We start from the raw sequence: 22,239 nt of genomic DNA, 5'->3' as shown, positions 1-22,239 counted from the left end.
AGGTAAATGACAGACTACATTTTTGAATAATTCTCAGAGGTAAAAAAAAAGTAGAGCATCTCTGGCAGGGACATGTGGTAACTCTAGGAGGACTGGTTTTGATTTTTATGATGGCAGCATTTGTGCAGACAATCTGGAGCAGGATAAGTGGTTCAGTATATTTTTAATGCCTTTAAGTGAAATCAGAATTCCACTGTGGAAGCTAGATTTGTGTTAAACTGCAAGTTGTGTGTACATGTGTGTGTGTGTGTGTGTGAGAGAGGGCAGGCTGTAGGATGTTTTGTCAGAATCCATCTCAAAGCAGAAACTTGGACTCTTTTTTGTACTGCATATAGTTATCAGTGGTTGTGTATTTAAGGCAATGTCTGAGTTTACAATAATTATTTAAAAAAGAGAAATAACACAACAGATGAATACATCATTCAGGGTGTGAAAAATGGAAGTGTGTGTCAGACTGTATTATCTCTCGTCAGCAGAACATTAGTGAACCCAGTGAGCATTAAGCACATCCCAGCAGGTTTCCAGGGGAAAAAGGCCTGAAGCAAAGGATAAGGAATGAATAGGTCCCCTAGCAGGGGAAATGATAAGTCAAACAAAGGGCAGTTACAAGTTTCTTCTAAAAATCATTTACTATTATTATTCATGCTACTTTTCTCACCGTCTGAGGTAGGCTCAAGGTAACAGCAATAGCAGGTAGCAAGTAACATTTCAGTTTTAGCAAATGTGGTGATTTCAGAAAGGCCTTTAAGTAAAAAATCTCTCTTAGATGTATTTCGATATCCTTCCTCTCCACCTTCACATACACATGCTACTTCCTACGCATAGAATGAGGAGCTGGTAACTTTCAGACTTTCTAGTCCATCTTCCTTAATAAGAAATATTCCATCCATGAGGGGTTATGGTACAAGCTTTCTATCTACTGAAATGTCTGTGCTCCAAGGCTTAGCTTGTTTTCACTGTGTTTAAAGTCTTCATTGTGAAAGTCATCACATAGATATTTCTTGCAGGAAACAATCATATCAAGTTCTTTTCACAGTGCAAGGCAGGGAATTTCTGCACACAGGGCTTGAAATATTAGTTGCATTCAGTCAGGAAAAGTTGCCTACATTTCTTTTCACTTAAGTCACTGCCTTCTATTTAATGCCTCCACATCCACTTCAGGGACAGGTAGCTTAATTTCTATCATCTGTAGCTTTACAGAGTATTAGCTCTGCTACACATGCCAATGACTGAGCTACACTAAATGTGCTTGAAAAAGCCTACAACTTACAGTGCTCATTCAGGAAGCTCGGAGCGAAGTAAATCCATATGTGTGTTAGAAAGTCAGTGTTCAAATAGGGCTCGTGTTTTCTGGCTCTTGGCATTATCATACACAAACCTTCTTTGAAGAGCTGCAGCAGTGATAGGATTTTTGATAAAGAAATGTGTAGTATGCTCATGGTTAAAAAGTGACATTTTGATGCTTTAAAAATGTTCTTTTTTATTTGGTTAAATATTCAGAACCTTTTCCTACCCTGCCAATTTTCTTAAAGAACTCTTAAATGAAAACATATATAATTAAGCAGGAAAAATACCCCAAAGATTCTGTGTTACATTTAAGCTACAAATGCTGTATTTTCTGTGAATTTTGTTGAACTTTATCTGAAAAAAAATCCTAATCAAGATAGGGTTTTAACTGAATTCTTTGGCTGCTTCAAAGCACTTGCAGAATAAAAACAATCTCATAAAATTTCATCTGACTTTTTCATAGTCTGTGATTCAGAAAGCTTCACATTTGTCAAAAATTAATGCATACTCAGCATCTAGATACACTGTCAGATATATATGATATATACATGAACTAGAACCAGAAACCACAGTGTCTAATCCTATTCCCTTTACTTATATAAAATCCAGCCATTTCATCTCACAGGAGTAAAGAAAAGCATATATAGTAGGATTTTACATAGCTGCATTTCATATACAGCTTGACAACTGGGCCAGCTAGTAGCTGTAATTCTAATGGGTCTGCCATTTATATCACTGCATTTCAACAGCAATTTGCAAAGTAAACATTAAGTAACACTAAAAGAAAATCTCTGTTTAAACACCTGAAACATTTAAGGCAATGCATAGAACTAACAGAGATACAAAATGGAGTAAGATGGCATTTTGCAGTCATTACAGCTAAAGCATTGGCTGTGTGATGAAAGTTCTTCAAAGTGGTTCTTCATGCAATGTTCCTCAGAAATTCAGTCTTAATTTTGCATGAATATGAAATAGAATTTGACATCTACTCTTGTAATGCCGTGCCTTTTCAGGATAATTAGTCATACGTTTATGTTAGTTTTCTTGTATTATAATAACTGTGCACTAAGGTATGCAGCTTCAGTTGGCTTCCCCTGGCTTTGAGAGTTTATGATTCATTACATGTGTCATGCCCAGGAGATCAGCTAAAATATCCTGAATTTCCTGTATACATTCAGGTGGTCATTTTTGAATATTCCTCAGGAAACACTGTTTTGCTTCCTGATTGCCCATTTTTACTTCCAGTCAGGGTAAAATTAGGTATCATTCATTGAAGTGGTCTCAGGGAAATTTTTCAGTGGAAGACATTTGGTCTTATTGTCCCAGCTCAGTCTCCTCACACTCAGCTGAAAGCAGAAAATGATAAATGCCATATCCTGGCTAATACTCAGCGTTCGGCGGCTGGCTCATGTGTCAGAGCAGACAACTGTCTTGAAGGGTGTGTACTCTCAAGTTGTGGTTACAATTTTAACTTAATCTGCCTTCCTGAAAATGAATCACAGTCCCTTTGAGGATGCAGGCTCCTGCTCATGCCCTGGTGTACCAAGCAGCTGCCATTGAATCATTTTCCTCAGCCACTCCTTCATGGTAACCTTAATTTGCTAGCCATAAAAATGATAAGGAAGTACTCCCTCTTAGCCCTCTTGTTGATACTTCTTTATTTAAAGTTCTACACAGCATTTTTCAAACTTTATTATGGCTTGATTAAATTGATTTAACCAATGACCTCTACTTATCGCCTTATTTGTTTTAAAGATGACCATTCATAGTTGCTTTAAAGCAATAGAGACAACCTGAAGATCTGCCTAATGTTAAATACATCATTATTTTTTCTTTACTACTTGGCTGCTTTTTCATATCTTCTTGTAATTTTCTTTGTTACTTACTGATTTGTGGGTGTCTTCGGGAAAGCTGCTTAATTTATTTAAATATCAAGCTACCAATCTGCAACACAAATATAATAAATCACCCCGTATCAAGCTGATGGTGCCTGTGTTTGTACAAGATTTTGAGTTTCTCAGATGAAAACACAGTGTGATGTTATTACTGCTATTCTAAACTTTGCAAGCAAAATCCAGTCTTCTTATTCAGCTCTATTGTGAATACAAACTATTTTCATTAGTTCTGCTGCATGCACATAAAACTAATCAAAACAACAAAAAATTCAGGTCCAGTATGCTGAAAAATAAGATCACTTTAGTAGCTTGAAATATAATATTATTGTAACAGTAATGTCGAAGACATTTGACAGGTGTAGAGAAGATCAAGCTTCTTTCTGTTTCAAATGACTAATCAGAGAAATTCCTCAGAACCTCCAGAGTCGAGTAGCAGTTGCATCCATTTCCAATTACTTGATTTCTTTCTTTCTTTTTTACTTCTTTCCCCCCAACCCCCTTTTTTTTTTTTTTTTTTTTTCCTCAGAAATTAGGAACAGAAGCGTCTGGGTCAAACTGAAAATGTATCTCAGTGTGCTTGGAAGTTATCCAAATAGTATCTGCCACAGTATTTTGTTTAACCCTAAACACTTTTCTTTTCATGATAAATTTGTACTGTATGATACAATTAAATGCACTTCCTATGGAGCATCGAGGAAGTCTGGCTGTCTGTTTGGATGACTTTTTCAGCCTATTTCAAACCATCATGTCTGTTTGGAATAGTATTGTATAAGGGATATGTAAGATTTCAGCTATAGTTTTTGGCATGTTTCTCTAAAAAAAGAGTCACTAAAAACAAATTTCAAAACTAAAATTTTAGCATGACGACACTGTAGAGCAGTGCTGCTTAGCCATCTGTGTATTTCCTTTATAATATCATTATAATATTTTATGCTTCTATTTTATATAATATTCATGTAATGTTCTGTATGTCACATTTAGAAGGCACAAAGGATTATTTTCTCTGCTTAATAACCACACTCGTGCTAAGAAGTGGGACCCAAAACCTTTCAGCCAAAACTTACCAGTTTGTCAACACTGGAGATGCAGCAGGGGTCACACTTGGTTTCATTTAACTTTACTTTCTGTCTATGGCAATAGTGACTACTGAAATTAACTCAAGCAATTAATTGTTCTGATTTCCTTCACTTAAAAATGACTCCTGCCTGGGTAGGGAAGATGAGTGTTACTCTTTTTGGGGGGGGGGGGGGGGGGGTGTTAACAAGAAGGGGTAATGACTAGAGCTACTGGTGGGTGTTGAGGCATGGGTTGCCTGTGATGGCGGCTGGAGCCAGGGGTGGCTGGGTGCTGGCAGGTCCTTGTCACCCTGCCGGCATGAGCACCAGGCACGCAGAGTCTGGCGTCTGGTGAGCAGGCCTGTCCCGGCCGATGTAGCACTGTTTGTAATGAGAAATATAAACAGGGAATGGCAGCGAGGCATGACAGGAATGTGTTTCCATTGGAGAAGCCCGTGCAGAGTAAAAGCATAAGCAAAGCCATGTCCAGAAGGCCTCTCAGCTGGCCAGGACGGAAGACTGATGTTATTGTACAGGGGCTGTCACGTTGCCAGCCTTGCCTCACAGGTTTGTTTTCTCTCATGCTCTCCCTCTCCCTCTCTCTCTCCCTCTCTCCCTGCCTTCCTCCCGGGGCCGGCTGTTTGCTCAGGTGGACAGTGACACCGTTTGGAACGAGCTGCACTCAGCCGGGGCTGCACGCATGGCGGTGGGCTGTGTCATCGAGCTGGCGGCCCGCGTGGCCTCCCGGGAGCTGAAGGTGAGGTCCGGGCCACGCTGTGGGTGGGAGAGCCAGGGCGGCAGAGTGAAACAGGGCTGAAGGGAGGTGTTGTTCAGCTGCTCTGCTCCAGCAGGGTGCCGGGAGGAAGTTCACGAAGGTGTGGCAGCCCTTCCAGTTCTCACTGGGGACGGTCTTGCTGTCTACATGAAGACGCAGTTGTGGGTGCTCACAGTCCGGGGTTGCCACACCTAGAGGTGAAGTTACTCATAGCATGCACTTCTCTGCAAGTGGCTGTGGCACTGCCTTTTGAAGTGTGTTTTTGCCATATTTTGGATTTAATACGGTTGTTTAGTCACGTATGGAACCTCAGTATACCACCCAGAGAGAGGGGAGGCAAAGAGTGGCTGTGCGGGAGAGGAGGAAGAGGAGGCGCTGGGGAGGAGAACTGTGGCCCAGGAAGTGCTTTTCTGCTAGGCTGGCTGCCCTCAGACTTCTCTCCCTGGCCCCCTTCCTTTTCCTATCTCCATGCTGCGTGATCTGCAAGGCATGATGTAAAAAACCTAAATTATCCCGAGACTAAACAATTTATGAAAACTCCAGACCTGATGATCTTTGACATTTTATTTGGTATTTTAACAGTCCTATTTAACGGTACACCATATGCAGCCGGAGAGCAGGCTCACCCCAGTAAACTTTGGAGCTAAGATGTCTCCTTAATGAAACTGTTTATTCACTTTCCAGACCAAATACTAATGGTTTCAGTCCTGTTTCCCAAATCAAGATAGAAATAAATATTTCAGAATTAGCAATGTACAATGATTTTAAAAATTCGAAATTTGAACTTGAGAATTTTCTTCCTGTATAACTGTCCTATTTCAAAATACATTAGCTATATATTTGAGGAAGAGTACATCTGTTTATGTGTGTATATATAGATATAGAACATATAGATACAAAAATGGTAGTGTTCTCATGTGAAATGCAGTACTGTACCTCCGACCCAACTGAATGGAGTTACTAAACTTTCATATTCAGACACCAATATCATTAGCCAGGTGCTACACGAAATGTACAAATTTTGAGTTAACATGTGCAGGGTCCACTGCAGAATCTTTACTACTTAGATCTGTACCATTGTGGTGTCTTGCCACAGTATGAATGTGCTTGGTTGCTTATGGGTGTGTTCTAGACAGTTGAAAAGAATCAAACATCAGCCACTGGAGAAACCTTGGTTGCTACTGGCATTGAACAGTCTCTGAGCAAATATATTAAACTTAGTACTAGTTTGTAGGTTACTGTAAAATTATTGTTGATCCTAAACAGAATCTTTGTCTACAGTGCAGAGAATTGAAGCAATCTTATGGTCTTATGCAACCTGCAGTTAAAACATAGAAAAGGTAATTGTTACAGATGTGCCAAGTAGCTGGTTTTTAGCAAATCATCAAGAAAATAGGAATGGAAAGGATTTGCTGTGAAATTTGCTGTGAAAAATACTGATGCCATTCCTGAAAGATGTTTATCTAACCTGTCCCTATACTTCCAGCATGAAGCCCAATGACTTACATGCCACCATGCCAACTGTATGAACTAACAACCTTCATGTGGTTTTTATAATTTAAGATTATAAAAATGTTATTCAGGTCCAATTAACAGAAGAAAAGCATGCTAGGAGAAGTTCTGGAAATGCACCGATCCTGACATTAGCTTTTTTGGCAGAGTCTTTCTGTGTGTGCCTTGTCACTGCATCTATACAAACCTGGATTTTGATGCAAGTGGTTCCCAATACCCTCATACAGTAGGGGGTTTGCAGTGTATTCTGAGGTTTTCTACATGGTGTTCAGGGTGGGATTGTCAGTAGCTGTAAGTTTTTAGCCCCACAGATCTTTATGTTTCAATTTACCTCTTTGACTTTCCATCTTGCTGCCAATTTTCCTCCAGAAACTTATGCATTGTATTGATCAGTGATTTCTAGTGTAGGGAAAAATGCCAATTTTGTAGTGTACTTGTGAAGATCTGAGGGCACGTAAGTGAGCTGATCACTTCCATGTGCATTCATTGAGCAAATATGCATGTGAAGCAACCATTTGGAGCCAGTACTGTGAGCAGTGAGTGGGAGGATTAAGCTGTGATGGGAATCTGGAATGATCTGCTGCAGCTTCAGAATCTTTGGATGACAAAAAAAAGCACCTTCCACGAACTGAGTGTAAACTATAACAGCTCTGAAACATGTAAACAGTGAGATGAGAACAGTAAAGACACATGATGTAGTTTTTCCCTGGAAGTTTTCCACAGTGGATTGCTATCACAAGGTGCACTGTCATTCGGTGTCATCTTAAGGAAAAAAAAAAAAAAGTAAATTATGAGACAGGGCATACTGATTTGTTCTGAAATCCCCCAGTTCTCTGAGAAGAGCTGCATGTCCTGAATTTCACAGCAGCAGACTTAAAATACACATCAAGGACTTCACAAAGGGCAGTGCTCCAGCTTGCAGCAGAAGAGGCAGTAGATTATCTACCCACTGCACTGGGGAACCACTGAAACAGCCACGGGGACATTAGGATAACCTGAGTGAAACTATCTAGCATAGACAAAGTCTGAGACAAGAAGCCTCTTGAATGAGACACTGAAGACACTCATTTAACAGCTGTTTTTCTGACATAAGGATTATCAAATTTGTCAGTGTAGTTGGGTATGAGCAGCCCAAATATTTCTTACAGCTTGATGAATCAATATATATGTTTTTTCAAAGTCTAACATGTTTCTCCTAAAATTAAAATGAATAGTTTATTTTATGAACATGTATTCAATTAATTTATAAAATATAGTATTTAAAATACTGAAGATGAATGTCTTCACTGCCTAGCTAGAGTGTAGAAACTAACAAACATGTTGTTTGTGTTGACTGGCATCTGACATTTAAAGCCCATTTCAGTCAGGAGGGAACATTTCAATCTCTATGTTTATTTCATGGTCTCTACTGATTTCGCTTGCTCATACAGTGATAGTATAGACATATTCTTCTAAGATAAGATTTGAGACTACAAAATAAATCATGAAAGTCTGAAGAACAATTGAGAGATTCACTACAGAGCTGTGCATGAGTCAAACTCATATGCAAGGCAAAAGGTTCTTAACTTTATTCTGAATTTCCTGAGATTATCAGTCCCATTTCACACAGGTCTCATCTGAGAACAGCAACATTTTGTTCATCTGATTTGGACAGTGCTCAAGAACTGAGAAGGAGTTAAGAGTTCTCTTCACTATTGTTCAAACCCCTTGTGAGACGTCAGATTTCTTTGATCTCCTTGGCTAATGGGGAAAGCATCAATATGACAGTGCTAAAGGATATAAAACAAAAGGGTTTACTGGAGTTGTATTGATGCTGTAATAGTAAATTACTGTGGTGGTATTTTTCTTGATTTTGTAGTGTTTTGTTTTTTTTTAATCAGGACAAATTGCCACTTCTCTGGAGAGTCTTAATATGGATGGTTTTTATTTAATTATATGAAAAAAAAAATTAAGGATTTGGGGGGTTGTTTTAGTAAAATAGTAAGCACTCACTGAGATCAATTTGATACACTTTTGAAATGATATTTAATAGATCATAAAGAATCACATCACTGAAGTATATAGTATGATAAATATGATATCATGCTTAATCAAATGCTCTACTTTTTCTTTTTACATTTATTTATTTACATGCATGATGAATGTCATGGTGGCAGTATTACAATAGGAGATAAGCCTAACTATTACATGAAGGTCACTTTTTTTTTGAGTGTTTTATAGTTTAGGAAACCTGCTGATGCATGATAAGGAATTTATGTTGCATGGAATTGGTGCCACAGCTCTCCTGTATCTACCTTTGTTCCATTCTCATTTCCCTAGTAGATTTATGTAGGTGGCTTTTAATAATCTGCTGTCTGACCCCAGACCTTTAGAAAAGTGGAGTATGTGGAACTTGGTGAATACAATCCCACCGCAGTCATTTGCTATATTGAATAAATTATTTTAACAAATCAGATAAGTCTTATGATGTATTCATTTGAGAAAGAAATACAGGTAGTGCCCTGCGTATGATTTCTTGCATGCAATTTAGCTTGTGAATTTGGAAATCATTGTCTCTAGCCTCTAATAACTGCACCTTAAGAAGGAAGGCCCTAAAAGATCTGCATCAGTAGGAAGAACTTATATTTCCTAAAGTGTCTCCTAAGGATCTATTTACTCTATTTCATTGCCACATGAAAATAAAGATGCGATAGCAATAAGTTGCTAAAAGCTCACAGTGTCCCAGTCCCTGCTCTGCAGTACAAGGCAGATTTCAGGAGTGTGTGGTCTAATGGCTTAGTGGTACTGAGAGGCGCTGTCTGGCCCTGCCTTCATGTTTATTTCCCAGCCTGGCCCAGCTATTACATCGACTCTGATGCTCAGCTCAGTTCACCTCCCAGCCCTGCCAGCATGCTACTTCACTCACAGGCAGCTAGGCACAAAGAGACTCTCCCCTTGCCTGCACTTGGCTATCCTGCACAGCAGGCTCTCCCCTCTTGCTTCTGAACTGGACTAGTACAGAGATTGTTCAAACCCCACATTAGACAAGTCTCAGAGGAAATTAAGGAGGCTTCCTGCATCTGAGATCTCTCTTGATGTTCAGATTTCATTTGTATCTCTTACTGCTTGCAGAGAATCTCACCTTCAGGACTTAGCTTGCCAAATTACTGTTTTTTCTGAATGACTTTAGGTTGCTGGTATTACCATTTTGTTAACCAAATTATTCATGCTGATGATGCCCCCTTTTATTAACAAATAGTAGGTATTTCTTAAATGTTTATTGCTACTTTCAAGAAGCCAAAATTCATATAGATGATTATGTTAGTATGATAATTTTGCAATATTTACACTATGTTGCATCATGTCCTTCAAAATATTTGTTCTTTAAATGGTTGTTTTATTGTGTGCTGTTTTGTGAATGTTAAGTGTGTCTCAACTTCTTTTCTGATATCAAATTGTACATTTCTCTGGCTGGCCCTTAAAATCTTGCAATTGACTGGCAGGAAAAAAAACAAACAAAAACAAAAAAAAAACTAGCAGTGAAAAATATCATTTAAAAAGAGTATATCTAATAAAAACCTCTTTTCACAATGGGAGATGACTTTCCATTTTCATGGGCAACTCAGAGACAGAGTAGATCATGGAACTATTGAAAACTCAAAGGAACATTTCTGAAATGGTTTTCTTCAGCCTCAGATGACCCCATCCAGTGCTATTATAAGATGGAATTAATTATTTGAAGTACAATACCCATAATAAGGATTACTGACTAGTTTACTTTGCATATCCTTTAGATATGTCAACATTGGTGATGGCAGCACTCTTTACTGTAATAAAAACACATAAGCACCATATATTTTTAATTTTACAAATTTGAGACAGAAGAGACCTACACAGTAAACTTCAAAGAGCTGGTAGGATTTGTATAGTAATTCCATATTTTCAAAAATCTGAATGAATTAAGAAACATTTTTGAAAAAGAAAACTTGAGAAAAATGGCACGTAAGTTTAAAGTGTGGTCTGGGACTGTCCTGAACATCACTTTATCTGAATTGAGGGAAGCACAAACCCTTTCTCTGCCTGTTCATATGTATGTGTGCGCACACACACACGTAAAGTTGCCCTGTTGGTAGTTAGGGGTCATTTAAGAGAATGAAAGCAATTGAAAAGAGTTTTCTGCAAATCATAACCTGATATGTTCCTGGGATGGTTCTTTCTGATATGTCAGATTGATTCAATACCAAAATAAACCTCCTGCATTTGTTCATTGCTGCTCTAATGTCTTTGTATAATCCATGGATAACTTAAATTGAAATTGAAACTCTCATTCCAGTTGAGTCTGGTTATTACTGTCTTCAAGGCTTTTGTCACACAAGACTATGGAGGGATCATCGCACAGTAAATTGTACCAATCCAGTGAATAAGAAGAATTAGCTAAATCAACCCCCTCACTCCCCCAAGCTCTTAGTTTTCTAGTCTTAAAAGTATTCAGTGTAAAAGTCCCTCAACCATGTTTCACAGCTCTACTGCTATGATTTCTTAGAACAAAACCTAAGTATCTTTCTAAAGGCATAATAATCAAAAAGAGCTTAAAATAAATGTCCCTAGTCCCGCAGCATCCTCCCTCCAGAAAAGCTTCAGTCCAGAGAATTTCCATGCCTAATTGAACATCACACAGAATCCTACACAGCTCCTCTAGTTGCCTACAGAAATCTCCTTTCCTAGGAAGTGCTTAGATGCCTCCTGGACAGTACTGTTCTTGTAGGCTCTGTCCTACCCATTTTTCTATCTCTCTGTCTCACCATCTGCCCTGTAAAACTCTCAGAAAAAAAAATAATAATCTGAGTGATGTGTGGCAGCCACAAAAAGAGGCATTTTTTCTACACCCAGGCACAGCATTTTCAGTAATGCATAGAGTGTAAGAAATGGTAACAAATGAATGCTAAAGATATAACTGATAAAAGCCATCAATCAAAGTTACTAATAAAGTCTTTTAGATAGTAATTTGTACTCTTTGCTTTTACAAAGTTACAAAATTACAATATGTCATATGGAACCATTTCTTAGATACTTTATCCCAGCAATTATGGTTATATTTATAGCTGAATGACTGTTATTATTTCATATAGTAGTACAACTTTAATTACATGTGTGGTACATAGCTTATCTCCATGACCACTCTGTTCTTAAAACTGTTTTCTTTCTTTCCCGATATAGTTAACACTAGTTGTGGCTAAGCAGGTCATCTTGGTTGTATATAAGTTAGCTTGCAACCACCAGCTTTTCATGTCTATTTTCTGGGGCCATCCTTTTAAACCTTCAGTGAATCAGACAGGGAACTTTGTTGCCATCACAGAGTTAAACGTTTAATGTCCATTTCTGTGTTCTTGGCCCCTACTAGCTTCCTCTGAAAGATAAAATGGTATTCCCTCCGGTTCGTTACTGTTTTCTTGGTAAATCTATGGCTGCTAATACTGCTCTGTTAAATCATGGGCTCTTGTTCACTGCATTCGCAGACCCCACAGGGCCGGATACTGGTTCCTGCTCTGGCTGTATGAATAGGTTGTAAAACTGTCCCAAACTGGTACCTGGGGATTGTCTTGTCCTTACACCACTCACCCTTATGCTTACCCTCCCTGCTGGATGGCATAACTTGCCATCGCATTACAGCATGAGTGACACTGGCAGGAATATGGTTATCTGCTTCAGGGTACCAGTTGCAAGAAGATTGTCATAAGCAGATGAAACATAAAGCAGCCTGATGGATGTTTGTTATTGTAGGAATTAACTAAGCCACAGATAGCATGGTTAAGGATGCCACTAAAATCACTTCAGTGTTGCACCTTGTCAGATACACTGTATGGAGCACCTCTTAAATTTAATGAAATAGGTTTGTATATAACTTTATAGCTTTGTGAGAATAAAAACTTGTATATGTATAAAACATAAGGAATGTCAATTCTGACAGGAGCAATGGATATATTTCTGTATAACTAAAGATGTTTCTACAAAGAAATGAAATATTAGCTTCAGTGATTGGCTTCTCTTCTGAAAAGAAGCCTGTGCACACTGAAGCAAAAATAAAACTTTTCCATTTAAAACAAGTGAATGTCCAAGAATGCCATTTTTAAACACTTCTAATTTTAAGAGCTAAGAGCTAGATAGGTTAAGGGATTTAAACATGCAGAAAATAGTCTTTAACACCTGGCTTTAGGAGGAAGTTGCTGCTACTGCAGGAAATAATTAAAGCTCCATAAGTTTGAATAAGAACTGAGGAAGAACGTGACTCTAGACCTATTGTTAAAAACTCACTTAAAGATGTGTCTTAATGTCTACTTTATGGACCGCATAACCTAAATACACAAGTATGCAAAGAATATTTAGAAATTCATCTCTACATTCAAGAAGGAGTTGAATCTGAAAATTCTACTGCTTCAGTAAATGCTTTTGGAGTGCCTGCTGGGGTTTACTCCTATTTCTTGCATGACACTGGCTTTTCTTGGAGTCAACAGAAACCTCAAGTGTGAGACTGACTGGATTGCTTTTAGTCCACTTGGAACCTAGGCAGAGCAAGCTATTCACTGTCAAGCAAAGGGAAGAGCTGCATGACACCTTGCTACATTCACCACATACTGCTCTAGGGAAAAACTGTCTAGGTCTAGTTTTACCCCCTTGTATAATAAAAACACCAGTGGAACCCTACTAGGGATGGTTAGTCCCAAGGCCTGGAGTAACCTCCTGTGTTGTGATATTGTTTTGAGAGCTTGTCTTGAAGAGGTTCAGAGGCAGATATAGTAGAAGCCCAAGCATGTTGTAGCCCGACACTGTAACCCAGCATGCTACAGAAAGGAATCAACTGAACCACCAAAGACAAGAAGACCACAGTAGGATGTACACCTGTGTTCTTTGGAAATCAGGCATCTAACTACCTATTTGGAGTTATGAAAGAAGAGAATACTTACCTTACTGTGGAAAAAGAGTACGTCTCTTTGTTGTTCAAATATGTGCAGGTTTTAGAATATCTATATTCAGGCTTTACTCTTTAACCTCAATTTTAACTAAAGGTAATCATATAATGGCACAGGCATGAATCCTTTTCCTAATGTTCATGTCTGTCAGACAGTTTAATGCTCTGTCTACATATAAAGGTGTCTGTACCCTAGTATAAATAAGGTTCTGTATAAAAAGCTTTGAATTTATGTGTGTTGGCTTCATTTAAAACATAGTGCTCTTTGTTAGTCTATCTTTAAAGCAGATTTTTGCCTTTCTGTCTACTGTTCTGAGCTCACTGTCTGGTATTTAAATATTGCCTAAATAAATTAATGTTCCGTTCTATTAATGTACAGTGTGTTCATAGAAAGTTTAAAAGTAGAATAAATAAAATGTTCTATCAATTGGAAGGTTGCTGTTAATACTATATAGTAACTAGTTTTCAGTGCTTAGTAAAATTTGATTATATTATATGCTTTATCATCAATATAACATATGCACTATATTTAAAAAAAAATAAATTTCCTATGTGAATACTGAACTCCTTCTAATGTAAAAGCACATATAAAATGGTCACAACACTGATGCAAATGTCCATGCTTATGAAGAACTGTAGCAGTCAACTTAAGCTCTGATAACAGAAACTAGCTAGCTATAAGAAAGCAGGCCTTCCAGTTGTGTCAAAGGGAACAGAAAAGAGAAGCCTATACTGTAACTGTCATGTTGTCAAAAGCAGCAGTGTTGATTTTTTCTGTCTCTGTATTGCTGAAAAAAAATACTCCCAGATATAATCATCTTATTATTTTGATCATTTGGGAATGCTGATAAAGTTAGATGATAATGATCTGGGAGCTGAGCAGGGGCAGTTGTAAGCCTTGCATGGACTTTTTCCAAATCCTTACAAATATCAAGAGAACAAAATAAAGGTAGCATGATGCTTTGCCTCTAGTAATACCCTCTTCTCTAAGTCTGTTTTCACTTCGTTATCTACAGATTCCTCAGCAGACACATACTTTGTTTCTCATAGACACTACAAAAGAATTCTTCACAGAATTCTTCTCTAAGTCATGTTTTGTGTGAAAAGGAAAGGTTAAAAGTCCTCAGAAGGATAAGGACAGGGGGTTAGCTTAGAGTGTAAAGCTGGTTTGCTTCTGCAGATTAGTGAGGTCCACAAGGTTTTTTTTGGTTTTTTTTTTGATGGTGAGTTTGGTCTATAGGCAATTTATAGTCCACCTCCAGGAATGCCTGCCTAAATATGGACATATATATTTGCTCTGACTCTAGTCTTTTTTGTTTGATTTGTTTTGGGTTTGGTTTTTCTTTTTGGTTGGTTGATTTTGTTTGGGATTTTTTTCTTTGCTTGTTTGTTTGTATGGATTTGTTTTGTTGTTTTTTTTTTTAATATGAATAGTTAATGAAAAATAAAGCATGTGTCAAATCCCCCTGATTCTTTAAATGGTGGCTGGAAGAATCACCCTTACAGATGTACTTCATTTGCGTTATAGTATAAGTTTGCCATAGTCTGATATAGGTTTGGCCACACTCCACAAAAATGCAGCTGGCTGCTTGGATTCCACTTAGCAGCAAACTATATGAGATAACCTGGTAGTATTTCATAATTAATTAATAAAATTAATGCCAGTGAAACAACATAGGTAGACAGTTGCACAGGTACACACAAACACACATTCATAAGACTGTAAATAAACATTTCACAGTCACTATCGTAAATCTATTAACCACCTTATTTACATTTTTTATTATCTTGCTCCTTATTTGCATGAAAGTGTAGTGATTATCATGTTTGTTTCAGATAAGTAAAAGCTGAAATATTGACATTTGCCTAGTTTAAGTATATCAAACTGGACTACTGTAATACTGATTATTTAAATATATAAATTCTCCATCCTTTTCATTTCTCTCCACTCCTCTCTGAAAATCACATGCTTGGTTGGTCTTGCAGCCAAATGTTGTTTCTATGAGGCTGCTTGAAAATGCAAGTCTGATGATGTACTGATGCACAGATTATAATTACTTATTTTTATGTATATATTGATTTGCATTAATTTGATGTCAGATAGAAGAAAATAAATAGCTGAATAGAAGAGACTAACTGTCTTGAATAGTTGAACTAAAGAGTAAATTTGTTGAAGTAATGGTGTTACTTCTGAATATGACTGTTGTAAAAGAAATTTGGTATGATACACACTCTTATGTGACACTGCTGGTTGAATAAATAATCTGATTTTCTGAACAGAGCTACCTTGCCAGTACTTCTACATTTTCCCTTTACCTTACCCACACTGAAAGGAGGAAAATTTAATTTTTCTTTTACCTTCAGTGACACTAGAGGCAAAAAATACCTTGATCATCACTGATCCTAGAGTTGCATTTCATTAAATTTATATACAATTCCAGAAAGTGTGTTAGAAATTGACTTTAGGGAATCTATTAAATTTGCGATCTTGGCAGGTTCCCAAGTTTAATTTATGGTTTGGAGAAACATGGGATAATCATTGACACCCTTTTTCTGCTGCTGGGAATTACACGTGTGTGAATTTGTCATTTAATCCATAGAGAAGGTAGGGTCAACACTGACCAATCATGTAAAATATATACCTCAAGCCATTTTTATGTTGAAACATCTCAAGCTAGAGCAATGTAAGATTACATGAACTTAGATCAAGAGTGTATCATCAGTGGATTCGGCTTTCTTTTAAATGTGAATTGTAGACAGCAGAATTGATAACAACTGCTGTCTCATCCTGCCTTTTTCCTCCTCTTTAGATCATGTTGCATGTGTATGTAAATATAAGCATGTGTATATTTGTATAAGTTTATGTGCCACTGTTCTCAAATATATTATTTCTGGCAGTACTATGAAAGGGCGATTGGACAGAAAAAGTGCTCAAGAGCCTCTAATAGATTTCAATCCAGTCTGCCTGCTGCTCTGTTTTGCACTGAGTCAAGTACTTTTTTAAGATGATAATTGAAAACCTATCTTGTTCCTACAGAATGGCTTTGCTGTTGTAAGGCCCCCAGGCCATCATGCTGAAGAATCAACAGCCATGTAAGTACCAGGGAATATTGCCCATCTTGGAGCACTAAGGTTACTGGCAATCACCTGTGTTGTGCATGTCTCTGAAGAACTGTAATTGTTAGCAGATGACTGAAAAGGCTTTCTAGGTACTCCCAGAAGCAGATTTATGGCCTCAGAGATCATATAGCATTTTTCAAAATGCTCTGAACATAATTTATAGCTGTTTTCCTGACTGATTTGCTTTCTTATTTCTGTTCTTCTCTATTCCACAGGGGGTTCTGCTTTTTTAATTCGATTGCAATTACTGCCAAATACTTGAGAGACAAGCTAAATGTAGGCAAGATATTGATTGTAGATCTGGTATGTATTCTTGGCAAGCATCACACTTTCAGTGCATCTAGATAAAAGATAATGAATTTGTATTTGTATGTCAGACTTTCCTGGTTTTAATACCTACTAGTAACAAAGGTGTGCATTTCCTCTGTTTTTGGGAACTCATTAAAGCCAGGATGGCAGTACTGAAGCCATAAACATCTATGTTTCACTTTAATGGTGTTAACTGCAATTTAATGAGAAGAAGGTACAGATCAGGGCAACTTTTATGGTCCTTAAATGAATTGATACTTCCACCATTAAAATAACCCTACAGAACCCAAGTTTACTTTTCCCTACAGAATACAAACTTTAAATAGTCAGATGTGCTTTAAAGAATTTTGTTGTTTTGGTAACCAAATTGGCCACTTCCCCCAGCTAGCAATGATTCGACTTGTTGTGTAACTTTGGTATTATTAAACAAATCAACAGGTCATTCCTTCTAAGAAGTTTTCAAGTCATGTATGCCAGGTTTTGATGGTTCCCTGAAGGAAAGCTACGTGATTAAAAATCCACTTCATTGGATTAGTCTTGTATTTTAACAGAAGGCATTCTTACCCAATACTTTATATGTTTAACAAATGGATTATTTAAATGCAGATGACATTTGGCATGTTGTCTATATTATTTTCATGAATAATGAATTGGAGTTCTGCCTTGCACTTAAAGGATCAGCCCAATGCACAGCCCAAGGAAAGTTGAATGCTGATTTATGAGCACCATTTTTGTTTTCCTACAGTTCATGAGGAGGTGTAATAGGGTGTCTGACAAAGCATAGACAGGAAATGAACCCTGGCATCAAAACCTAGCCTGTTACATCTGCACTTAATTAATTTTTGCAGGTGATAAAAGATTTAAAGACAAAATATGTTAAAGGGTTTTTGAAGTGCAGGGCTTAATAGTCTAAATCTTGTTCATATCTGCACTCGTAATTAAATCTTATTGTGAAGTCATGGCCTTACCATCTAGCACTTTTGTTCAGTTAAACATGTGTACTGGCTGTTGAAGAGAAGCAGAGAAAGGGGAAGTGTGGGAGAAGGAGTGGCAAGTGAAAAATGACTGGTAGAAGAAGTATATGGGTAGGTTAAATATTCTTAAAATGTTTTTCAGATATTTCTCAGCATGTTCTATTATCAATTAGAAACATAATTCTAACTGCAAGAATATTTTTGAAGATTTCACTTCCACTGCATGTTGTATCTGTTTGCTGACTTGAATCTTAGAGTTCATTGAGTTTTACTGATGTAAATATTGGCCAAAAATGAACTCCATGTTTATTCTTGGTTTTTGATAGGAAAGGCCTATTCAAACTTTATATTTTGTGAATGTTTCTAAGTCCTTTTGATTGTAAACATTACATTTGTTTTGTATTTGACCTGCTTAGCCAATAAGCACTTGGGAATTCAGCTTCAATTTTTCAAGAAAAAGTTAGATGTACAAATCATTACCTGTGCAAATGATTACCTGTGAAACTGCCTGTCCTTACCTAGGAAAGTGAGTAGGAAATACCAACCTCTCTCTGACTCTGTCCCATTGGCCAGAATAACTCGGCTGTTGAAAAGGGAGAAATATGGCTGACACAGAATACTTCATTCCTGGAGCAGTTGCAGTCCAGTCCCTAGTCTGCTCTATGATCAGCACAATGATGTACAAAAATTCATATGGAAAATTTCTTATGTATGCAAACTACAGATAAATTGCAGTCCAGATGACATGAATTAACAAGTTAATAGTGACATCTTTATGTCCACCAACAGAGTTTTGAGCGTCCTTGGGAAAGATTGGAATTACAGATGTTAGACTTGAAGTTAACCTTTAAGACTATATTTTGATAGTGTCTACCACAGCAGGACCCCATGCAGGTTGGCAGCTATACATGATACTACAATGTAAATATTAGAAATATTCAGTCCCATACATTAAAACTGTAGTCTAGTTACAAATCAAGTGAAGCCTTCATAGAGGCTATATGTGTTCATACATAAATTTTTAACTTTTTAATTTTTAATCATTCTTTCATTTATTTCTACACTAAAATAAAAGACCTCTCTTTCAGCTTTTCTTTCTTTATTCCACCATTTGAATAAATCTCTTTTTTTTGAACTGACTTATATACCTGGAATGCATTCGATCTGCTAAGTGAAGAATATGAACATATTTCTCATGTGGTAACATCCGCAGTCTTAAACAACACACTCCTTTTTCTAACCAGAGAAGTTACTGCTCTTCAAAACCCATTAATCCTTGGTGGAATTAAAGTTTAGACAAGAAAGTTACAGAAATTCATGTATTTGAATAATAAAAATTTAAATTGTATTTTTTGTAATCTTCTTTCTATGCTTATTTAATATTTTTTTCTTCTCATTTGAAAAAAGTTACAATAAAAATATATCTAAAGCCCCAAACATGCATGGAAAAGCAAGACTAATTAAAGTAAAAATGAAGTCCTACTATGTTTTTATCCATAATCTCTGCAGATCTATCTTTATGGCCAGCAGAACTTCTCAAGATTGTTGTTACAATTCTTGTTCCAAGATCATCCATATGTGCATGCATGTTAGCATGATCTGGGTCTGGAGTAAACCAATTAATTCTGTCACATTTGAAGACTGAATGTGATTCTGGGGTTAGTCTGCATTCCAGATTTTACTTCCTTTGCCAGTCAGAGCCCTCATAATACTATGCTGGCTGCCTTCGAATCTCCAAAACCCTTATAGCAGTGTGTGCTTCCTTGTACCTCCAAAATATGTTACATTTAACCCTGGCATTAAGTTACAGTTGGGCTGTAACTTCATCCCCATGTTGGTCCAAGAACTTTCAACTGAGGAAAGAAAAGTAACTATTATAATATTACCCCACAGAGGTCCCAGAGGAGGTCCAAGTGAAGCACAATGCTGTACAAGTAAGGCTCAATCAATGTAGAGTCCTGAACAATGTGGTTGAAGGTCATGGGCTAGACCAGATGGCACAGAACACAAGCAATGCACAGTGCTTGCTGTGCCATTGGCAACACACACATAACTCCTTCCTGGAGTCTAGATATCCTGAGGAAAATGTAACCATTGTTTCTGTGATACTAAATTTGGTTCAGACCTCTTAGCATTCATATAATACAGTCTCAGTTATAGTGTTGCCATCCAGAAACTTTTTCTGTACTCCTTCTGAATTCTCTTGTTATATGAGAAATTTCAAAAGGATGGCTTAAGGGAGGAGAATCAATAATATTCATAATTTTTCAGCTTTTTACAAATGTAGAGGACAAACTTACAAAAAAGACTCATCTTTCTTTTGCTGAAAGGCAAGTGGATTTTCCATTTTCACTTGTAAAGCTTCTTGCATGTCTGACCACATAGTACAATAGTAGAACTGTGAAAACAAAACTAAAAAAGTCTACATCATCAGCCTTTGTTATGCAGATATACTGTCAGCGTTTCTTTTCCAGTATTCCATTTAATGACAGAATTTCTCTTCACTGGCATTGTACAGTGTTTGAAATATGGAGACTGGCCAAGGTCACTCCTTGATTGGGGAAGGCACCATCCTATCTGCCAGATGATTTAATAGCTAATGAGATCATATTCCTATGTCTTCAACTGTTGCCGTCATGATTTTGCAAAAATGAAGTATGAAGTCCTTTCTGCATCTGGCATCTCTTTTGATGTGGATCTAACTGCTGAGGGACTGAACTGAACTGGATGTTTCAAGAGAGCCAATTTACTCAGCTGGTCGCAGAGCCTTTGACCTCAGTAGTGGAAACTGGCAAATCAGTGAATATACTTATATTTAGTCTTCTGTCAAGAATTGTGAAAAAGCTCTGTAAACCATTGATCCTTCTGCAAAATACTAGTTTGTAGTTTAAACATTAGTCTTTCTTCAGAGGCCAATGAGGCTAGTTAATTAAGCCTGAGGGGTTATGAACTGTTGGCAGTTAATAAGTCATAAAATTCCTCCATAAAACAGGATGTTAGATTCCATCACTGAGGCAAGGAGTACAAAGAGCCGGTGTATAAATATCTAATTGTACAAAAGGACTGGGATTTCTCACTGACTGCTCATCTGGAGTCTCCAGGGCATGCTCACTATGGTTTCCTGATTTTTAGAAGCCAGTTTAAAAAATGAGTGCATTAAAGAGTAATTTGCCTGAAAGTTCAGGAAGTATGGGGTGGTGAAGGGAGGGGGAAAAGAAAGACAAAAGGAGGGCAAGGGAGAGGGAGAGAAACAGGGGTGGGAGGGGGGTAAAAGAAAGCAGAAGTGAGCTCTCTATACTGAGTTGGACATTATTACAGTTGTCATCTGTTTTCTTTCTCCTTTAGGATGTTCACCATGGCAACGGTACACAGCAGGCTTTTTATGCTGACCCCAGCATCCTGTATGTTTCCCTCCATCGCTATGATGAAGGCAACTTCTTCCCCGGCAGTGGAGCCCCAAATGAGGTTAGGTTTATTTCTTTAGACCCCCATTTTTATTTGTATCTTTCAGGTAATTGCATTGCATGATTGCCCCTAATTTTCTTGTCCTTCTCTGGTTCCTTAAATTACACCAGATTACCAAATTGTCTACTGGGAGCAGGGGACCAGTGGAGAACAAGTGCATAACCCAGAGTAGTCCCTGTCAAACAACGCTGGGCTGATCTGACATGTTGTTTGATGTTTGTTTCTGAAGCACACAAGAAATATTTCTTCTCTCCCACCCCCCACCCCCCCTTGCTTTCCCTCTCTTTTCCCCCTTCTGTTTTCTCCTCTTCACTCTTTTTGGCATTTTATTCCTATTTTTCAGGTTGGAAGTGGCCCTGGTGAAGGTTATAACATAAATATTGCTTGGACAGGTGGCTTGGATCCTCCTATGGGTGATGTTGAGTATCTCACAGCATTCAGGTTTGTATCTCTTTCTTTTAAAGTTCTGAAAACTGGATATAGAACATAAGCACATGAACAAAAGTGAATAAAATTTTGCAAGACAGGAGAATGACTCAGGGTGAAACTAATTTAATGCCTGTGTCCAAGTATACAAAAGCTTAGTAAATAATAAAAATGGATAATTTAATTGTTGTGATTATCCACTCAGAATAATAATTTTAAAAAATCTATTTAATCAGTCACTCATTTTATCATTATTATATCATGCCAGAAAAATGACTTTGAGCTTGTTCACTTCTCTACCTACAGAATTTAAATGTAAGCAATTATATCAGGCAGAAGAACGTTACTGTTCAAACTCACATCAGTTGCAGTTACATGCAAGTAAAGAAGATGATAGAAAGCAATATGAAGTATGGTCCAAATCTAGCATTCTTCATGCACTTAAAAATCTCATTGTGATGACACAGATTTGACC

General features: G+C 37.5%; 1 protein-coding gene across 2 annotated transcripts in view; it reads left to right on the top strand.

The window, feature by feature from the left end:
- Positions 1 to 22,239, top strand: part of HDAC9 (histone deacetylase 9) — a 385,460-nt gene that overhangs the window by 270,584 nt on the left and 92,637 nt on the right. For both annotated transcript variants that reach the window (XM_061469205.1, XM_061469206.1), the window contains exons 18-22: positions 4,887 to 4,994; positions 16,508 to 16,563; positions 16,806 to 16,893; positions 21,219 to 21,338; positions 21,682 to 21,779. In XM_061469205.1, coding sequence (XP_061325189.1) covers positions 4,887 to 4,994; positions 16,508 to 16,563; positions 16,806 to 16,893; positions 21,219 to 21,338; positions 21,682 to 21,779 — 470 coding nt within the window. The remainder of the gene's footprint in view (positions 1 to 4,886; positions 4,995 to 16,507; positions 16,564 to 16,805; positions 16,894 to 21,218; positions 21,339 to 21,681; positions 21,780 to 22,239) is intronic.

This window comes from Pezoporus flaviventris, unplaced genomic scaffold (assembly GCF_033815535.1).
Source record: "Pezoporus flaviventris isolate CSIRO_AGI_PZ_B2104156 unplaced genomic scaffold, CSIRO_AGI_Pfla_v1 ptg000055l, whole genome shotgun sequence".
Classification (NCBI taxonomy): Eukaryota; Metazoa; Chordata; class Aves; order Psittaciformes; family Psittacidae; genus Pezoporus; species Pezoporus flaviventris.
Note: the sequence above shows the minus strand (reverse complement) of the source record. Positions and strands in the feature narration are given on the sequence as shown.